The 8,245-nt window shown below is 39.4% G+C and overlaps 1 protein-coding gene across 1 annotated transcript; it reads right to left on the bottom strand.

Moving 5' to 3' along the window:
• Window positions 1-3,867: 3,867 nt before the first annotated feature.
• LOC146820768 (trace amine-associated receptor 3-like) lies at window positions 3,868-4,800 on the bottom strand. Its single transcript, XM_085609736.1, has one exon. The coding sequence runs from the start codon at window positions 4,798-4,800 to the stop codon at window positions 3,868-3,870; it is 933 nt and encodes a 310-aa protein (XP_085465862.1).
• Window positions 4,801-8,245: the final 3,445 nt, after the last annotated feature.

Raw genomic sequence — 8,245 nt, 5'->3', positions numbered from 1 at the left:
ATCTTCAAAATTCTTGTCTGGAGCTGCAGTTCTTCAAGGCCCTGTTGAGTTGAATGTAAAAGCATTTATACTCTTTCATAGGAGATGCAGTTCCACAATTCGTTAGTAGGTGTCCTTCACAAATCAAATGCAAATGTATTGATATTCTCACATCACGCCACAGTTCCCCTTGTTGTTACTAGGTATCCATTAAAATTAAAATGCAAAAGAATTGAAATGCTTACATCAAGCCTCAGTATCATTACTCGTCACTAGGTGTTTATCAAAAGTTGAATGCAGAAGTATTGAAATTCTTTCATGAGGTTGCAGTTCCACTAGTCGTCCCTAAGTGTCCATCAAAAATCGAATGCACAATCACTGAATTTTTTTAATCAAGTCATTTCGATTAGTCGTCACTATGTGTTTTCGAAGGTCGAATGCAAGAGCATTGAAATTCCTATATGAAGCTGTGATTCCACTAGTCGTTACTAGGTTTCCCTCAGAAGTCAAATCCAAAAGCATTGAAATTCCCACATGAGACTGCACTTCTACTTGTTATTAACAGAGGTCCAGCTCAAGTCAGAAGCAACTACTTCAAATGACCTACAAGCAGGGGGGGTGTAGCTTTCGTATATAAATTTGCATATACACTTTTGCTATTTTAATCATTTATGCTTTTTTTCAATAGGATAACTTATTTGCCAAAGCTAGTTCTTTATAACCAGTCAAAATTACAAATCTCGATGCTTTTTTTTTACAGTTTATAATAACAGTTCAATATTTATTGGAACTTGAATTCACAGATAGGTACAAATACAGTTAGATAACTTATTTTGGCTCTTTAAATTTCGAAATTTCAGTGGTTGTAAGCTTTGTCTTTGAGTTATGAGGAGTGTTTTATGCATACTTACAGTGTTGGTACAACATTCTAATAGGGGTGGTGTAGTTCCAGAAGTAATTACTGGAGGTTTGTCTCAAGTGGTTGAAATGTCAATTCACAAATCTGTGTGGGGGGTGCTTTCAATCTGAAAATCTGCATACACCTTGTAGCTACTCTAATGAATTGTGCTCATTTTCAGTAGAATAAATACATAAATAAATAGACCACATCTAGCTTACATTGTAGAATGAACATTTTATTTTACAATAAATGTCTGGAGAGTTATGAAAATAGTTGATGTAACTCTACTATACATAGGGACCATCAGTCATTGGGAAGTACACGTGCCAAACAATTTCTGTTTTTGGGTAACTATTTTTTAGGTGTATGTGTACATGTGGAAAGGAAGCATACAGTTTCTCAAAGTGAAGGCATCCACTGGCTGCAGTGGGCTGATAATTTGAGTGACATGTCAACAGACCAATGGTGAAAAGTGTTGATTGGGAGCCCCTTTAAATGGATGCATTTTTTGTATGATATTTTTTTCAAAACCAGAGGCTATAAAGACGACAAAATCCGTCTCTAGGCCAAACCTAAAAATTAAACTTGCTCCCATCCCACATACACCATACAGTTATCCCACATTACTACACCTCACAGAAACACATCACTGACCACACATGACACGCAGTACAATGTATTCTGCCCATTGTGAACACACTCAACAGTTCTCAAAAGCTAGACAGAATGCACTCACTTCTCGATACACATCCGGTGTAGCGAGATCTGTATATGGCAGTAAAGTATTATCTTTTGTTTTTTAACAACTTTATTTTTAATTCTGGGGAAAATAAGGACACACACTTTGGCATTAATGATTGCAATGATCTTTAGCTTCCAACGGAGGACAATTCAAAATAGCATACTTTACTACAAATAGACAGTTTTACTATCTATCAAATAAAACCCACTCCCAAGATTCACCTCCAACCCCTCAATGCAAGAATTTCAAAGCAACATGTTGACATCTAGTCTTATTGTCCTGAGGGGATTGACTGGCTCCCTGCCACATAGGAGTATTCTCATACACACCCTGGAAGCCTTCAGAGTCTTAGACATTGTCAAGTGCAGCCCTCCTCAGCTTTGTTGTCTCTTCACATACGTGGTAAAGGGGTGCCAGATATTGTCATACTTTGCAACTCTATCGTGAACAATTGCTGTTTGTTTTTCCATGGCATAAACAAACCACATCTTCTCCCACCACATATTGAGCGAGGGTGCCTAAGGCTGTTTACACATTGGAGCCACACTGAGGCTTGCAGCTGGAAGGAAAGAATGGCTTTCCCAAAGTGGTTGTCGTGGGGTAAAGTCTGGGGTCCCTTTTGTCCCCATGGAGAACCAAGAGTGGTTCTTTGGGTAAAAGTATTCTGTTCTGCCAATGGATTGGGCCCCTTCCAATCTGTCCACCTTTGTACTACGGAGTGTATGCATTGTTTTGTAATGACAACACACATTTACACTCCCATACACAACATGTACTAAAATGGGAGGAAGCTCAGGTACAGTCAGCTAGTTCATGAGCACTGGACTTTACCTCATAACTCCTCCACACTCCCCCTCCACTATCTTCAGAAATATAGACTGTTGGTGTGCTTTCACTTTCTGTCTAAGCAGCACCTGACAGCACTGATCCTGCAACATCCTCCAAGAATTGCTTTTGGGTATTAAAGATTTTACCACTTTAAGCTGGAGGTGAGTGTCATATACATTTGCATCTCTGCCATACATAAGAAAAGAACAAATGTTAATAGCCAGTATTTCTGAACAATATGAGTAACATGTCATTAAGGCAGATAGATTTGTGTCTTATTGGTATATGGCATATAAAATATTTTGTCTTTGGATACTTTTTAATATTATAGGTCTGTCATTTAAATGCACTGCAAATAACAGATGTTATTACTCAATTTAAAAAGGTACTTATCTACCAACCCGCAAGAGCAGTAGATTCAGTCTGCCTTGCCCTAAATCAAACTTTTCACATTCACATCACTGTAGACAACAGAGGCAGGTGTTAAATCAATGCCCATTCTTGGCAGCGTATATGAAATGGTGATGTTTTACATTCAGAAAGAGCATTCAAACATAAAAAAGGTAGAAAAATACAATGTAGAAAGAAAGGTCAAAATTTAGATGAACAAATGAGAAGCATGGCTGGAAAGATGTACAAAGAAATAGATACACCAACAAACCAAAATAGATCAATAGATAAATAGTAGGATAATTAGATAGATAGATAGATAGATAGATAGATAGATAGATAGATAGATAGATAGATAGATAGATAGATAGATAGATAGATAGATAGATAGATAGATAGATAGATAGATAGATAGATAGATAGATAGATAGATAGATAGATAGATAGATGGATAGATGGATAGATAGATAGATAGATGGATGGATGGATGGATGGATGGATGGATGGATGGATGGATGGATGGATGGATGGATGGATGGATGGATGGATGGATGGATGGATGGATGGATGGATAGATACAGATAAATGGTTAGGTGGAAATCTCAACAATTTTGATAACCTAAATCATCAGCAAAAGATCAAATTAAATGCAATACAATTTATTGCCATTGCATCACACAAGGAGCAGCAAACCTTCAGCTCACACAGTGCATGGCAACATGATATCGGCTTCCTTCACAAGTCACATGGTGAGGAGCAGATATCACACAGTGTGCACAGTAATGACTGGAAACCACTGCAGACAGCAGGTTTCTAGCTAATTGTTTGGAGGCTCCATGTAACCAAAGTCTATTACGCGGTGCAAAACCTCCCAAGGACATCTGCATCAACCTCAGAAGGATTATTTTTTGGTATTGGATGGAAGAGGCAGCAAATGTTAAGCACCTCATCCTGTGCTCAGCACAAAGTCATTCCCCCATCACACAGTGAAATATTTTCATGAGCTGACATGTCTGGAGTAGGACTTTTAATGATTACTTGTCATCATGGTAGCTGTACAGGATTGTGAATCAAACATTTTCCCTGACACTATATAGCCAAGTGCTTTGCGAAACCATGGGTAAAAGAAACCATATATCAGGGGGTTGCATGTTGAGTTAATGTACCCTAGCCAATTTAAGGCATCAAACAAATCTTCTGGGGTGGAAAACCCCAAGACAGGATCAATTAAAACTACAATAAAAATAGGAAGCCAGCATGCTAAGAATACACCCATAACTATACCCAATGTTTTGGCTGCTTTCCTGTCTGTTTTATTAGAGAGATTTTGGTTTGCTTCATCATTCCCCATTGATGACATTTTTTTTATAATTTGTGCATGCCTTTTGGATACAACAAAGATTTTTACATATATCCCAACCATGAACGACCCTGGAGCAAAGAAGCATGCAATAAACATCACAATGCTCCACAGTTTGTTGAATGTAATGGGGCACAAACTAAAACAGGCAACTAGTGGTTCATATCCCTCTATCCCAGAGACATGGGAGTCAGTTATTACCACCCCAAATGCAAACACCGCTGGCACTGACCAACAGAACACAACCAATCCCCTTATCACAGCCATGGTCATTTTTGTAGAATACCGTAGGGGGTCACAAACTGCATAAAACCTGTCAACTGCAATTGAGCACAGGTGGAAAATGGAGATGACGCTGAGCATCAGGTCAAAGCTGTAATGGACTCGGCAAAACATGTCACCAAACAGCCAGCACTTCTCCACAGACCGGATCATGCTGTACGGCATAACGATGAACCCAAGAAGGAAATCTGTGGCAGCCATTGAGAGTATAAGGAAGTTTGTTGGGGAGTGAAGTTGCTTGAAGTGGGATATGGAGATGATGATGGCAAGATTTCCAAATATTGTGATTGTAATTAACACAACAAGGAATGAGTACATTATGGTCCGAATGCTAAATGACCTGATGTGGCTGGGACAGGATAGTGAAACATTCCCAAACTGAGAGCAGTTGGGTTGGACCTCAGTGCGATTAGAAGTATCCATAGTCTTTCTCAGTGAACTGATTTGTGGAAATTAATGTCTTCCTTCTACTTTCTTGGTAGTGCTGGTGTCACATGGAGAAGATATTCTGATATGGGGTAAAAAGAAACATCAGTTATAAATCAGGCATCATAAGTAGTAAATAATACAATTAATGTGTCAAGCAGGCGTGGCCGGTGAACTCCACTCCATTTGCGGAGTTTGAGGAGTTTTCCGCACTCTGCACTCCGCTGAGCACACAGAGCCTGAACATTTGCAGAGCGGAGTTTTTCTCACTCGCCAACGTTAAGTTGGCAAGCATGAGTGAGAAACACCCAACGCTAGACCACCTCCCAGCGAGATATCTTAATGCAGGCGGTTGTGGATGGCCGCGTATGGGTTCGACCGCTCGTGATGAGAAACCTTGTGTTCGTGTTGAGGAAGCTGCTGCTCGAGTAGAACATCTTCTTGAGTGGCAGAAAGAAGCAGCTCCTTCTTGCGCTGCGCACGGTGCCATCCGTGCTGATTTTTCAGCACTGGACAAACACCCTGTGCTAAAAATCAACATGAATGGTGTGACCGAACGCACTCTGCTGCTTGCAGAACTCCATGCAGCGCGGCAGAGTTATTCGGTCACTTCGCAGAGTTCTGCATAGCAGAACGCCGTGAACTCCCCACAGGTCTAGTGTCAAGGCAATAATTGAATTAATTTGACTCTGACTGAACTTAAGAACTGGCAAGCAGGCTTTGGTAATTTGACTTAACAAGCATGTCCTGGAATTGCCTTTAAGATGGAATTTTGCCTGTTACAAGCCCATCTACACCAGAATAAATGCACATAAAAGAAAGTAACCAAAATAAGAGCAAATTGAGTAGCTATGCCTTATTTTAAAAGTATTTTCTATACCTCTACATTGTTGTTTGAATGACATAGTTCTATTTTAAAATAGCATATACAATCAGTTTGGAAGATTGAAACCATTTTTGAATCAAGAAACTCAATGGAACATTATTGTTACAATTGTCAAAAGATTTTTATCAATCAGCATGCATACAATTTAGAAGATAGCACATTTTGTGCATGTCCAAATTAACAATAAAATTGCAAATGTGTACAAAGTGCTGTGTGAGCACAAATTTTGGTCTCCATCTGCACTTGTGTAGGCCCAAAATATGCACTTGGCTGTGTGGCAAGTGCAGTGTGAGGTGCATCTGGAAAGGGAGTGACATTATTGGTTTTCCCACCAAAACCGTCTTTAAAAGAAGAAGCCACGCAACAGGACTTTATTTCCCATCACCCATTAGCATAGGAAGTGACATCACTGGATCTCCCATTATCCACCTACACCCGAAGTGACATCAGTAAATTTCCCATCATCCATCTGAACAGTATGTGACTTTACTGGTTTTCCTGCAAAAAAAACATAATTAAAAGAAAAAGCCAAGCAACAGGACTTCATTTTCCATCATCCTTCAACAGAGGAAATGGCATTTCATTCTGCACTCCCCCTGTCCGTGCCTGGACTGTGCCCAGTGCTAGCAATCCTGGTCCAATCACTGCCCAGCGATATTCCACAGGTCTCCTTTCATTGCTGGACCCTGGACACTATTCCCCGAAATGATGATGGAGCAAAGCATACCATTACCACTAGGCCTGGGATAAAATTCTGTTCCGCTCGCGTCAATAGCGATAATTTTACATTTTCGCATTCCGCGGAGAGTGCGAAAATGTCAAAATTTCTGCAATCCGCATCTTACCGGAATTTTTTTCCTTGCTCGTGCTGTAAAGAAATACATTCTCGCGTGCGTGTGATCGCCTTACCTGAATCCCCGCGTTCGCCGACAAGTTTTCCCGATCCGGTCGAGCTCTCCACGAGATGTTGGATTGTTGGTAGCCATTTGCGCTGTCTCACGACAGTTCGCGCCCGTATTAACGTCATTTGTCACGCGATAACGTCATTCGTCGCATGATCACGTCTTTCTTCTCGCGATCATGCACCGCAAGAGTATGAGATGATTGAGATCTCGCGCCCGTGAGCAACCGCATGGGTAAGTTGGCGAGCCGCGATCATGCAGAAAATACCGCGAACGGATGGGAAAAAAACTTCCGTGTCTTCGTGATATTTCCGCGTGTTTGCGGAGATATTTAACATTTTTCGCGATAGTTTGCGAAAGTGAATTTCGCAAATTCCGCCCACCCCTAATTACCACACAGACTTTACCATGCAATGCCTTGCCTTTACCATGCATTGCCTTTACCATGCAAGTCATTAACATGCATATGACTTTACCATGCATTATATATATATATATATATATATATATATATATATATATTCACTGAAAAAACCATAGGTTTCAGAGACGCTATAGTTAGAAATTAACATAGGTTTCAGGGGTGTTATAGTTAGCTGGCCATTTCACTCGTACAAAACATTCATGACATGGTCAGTGACATAACTGATGACATCACTGATGACATTTCAAATGACATCACTGATGACATCACTGACGACATCATCCAGTGAATGTGGTTTAGTTTGAAATTTAAATATGTATTATATATATATACCAAAATTTATTGAAGATTGAGTGGATATATAACTGGCTGGATGTAGGATTTATTAGCTGTCTGACTGTCTGTTTAAGTGAGTAATTAAAAGTGTCTCACTTAATACATGGATTAGGAACTAAACTATGTGAATGTGTGCATCACTGTCTCTGTTGTTGTATAACATGCTGCATCAGTTGGTCACTAACTACATGAGTGTGTATATTAGTTATTGATTAGTTGGGTGAGTATTTGTATGGGACACTGAGTTTGTGTGTGGTTGGATGGGGTGTGTGTAACTCTATGCATAGATGTGTGAATGGTTGATTGACTAGGTGTATAGGTCTAAGAGTGCATGTGTTTGGGTGACTGAGTGTATTTATTTGTGTGTTGGTGAGCGAATATATGTTTTAGTTGTACATCTTCAACAAAGTAAAAAAATAAAAGGCATTGTATGTGAGAGTTAGTGTATATAAATAAGTATGTGTAAGAGTCAGTGATTGTGAGAGTAACTATGAATGAGTTTATAATTGTAATGGTGATTTTTAACATATTAACATATTAACTATGAGTTACTATGTGTTTGAATAAATTAGGTATTGTTGGATAATTGTGTAAGTGAGTAAATGTAAGTATGATTAATTTTTTTCATGAGTAAGTAGGATGACTCCATAACCGACTAAGATGACTGCTGATGTGTCAATGTCTATATATGTGTATTAGTGCATTTGATAGTGTTCGATTAATTAGTGACCGCATGTATAAATGATTCTATTGTTGAATGGGTAGTTGTGTGTGTAGTTAGGAATCAGA

This window comes from Triturus cristatus, chromosome 6 (assembly GCF_964204655.1).
Source record: "Triturus cristatus chromosome 6, aTriCri1.1, whole genome shotgun sequence".
Taxonomy (NCBI): Eukaryota; Metazoa; Chordata; class Amphibia; order Caudata; family Salamandridae; genus Triturus; species Triturus cristatus.
The sequence above is the reverse complement of the archived record's forward strand: the minus strand, read 5'-3'. Positions and strand labels throughout refer to the sequence as shown.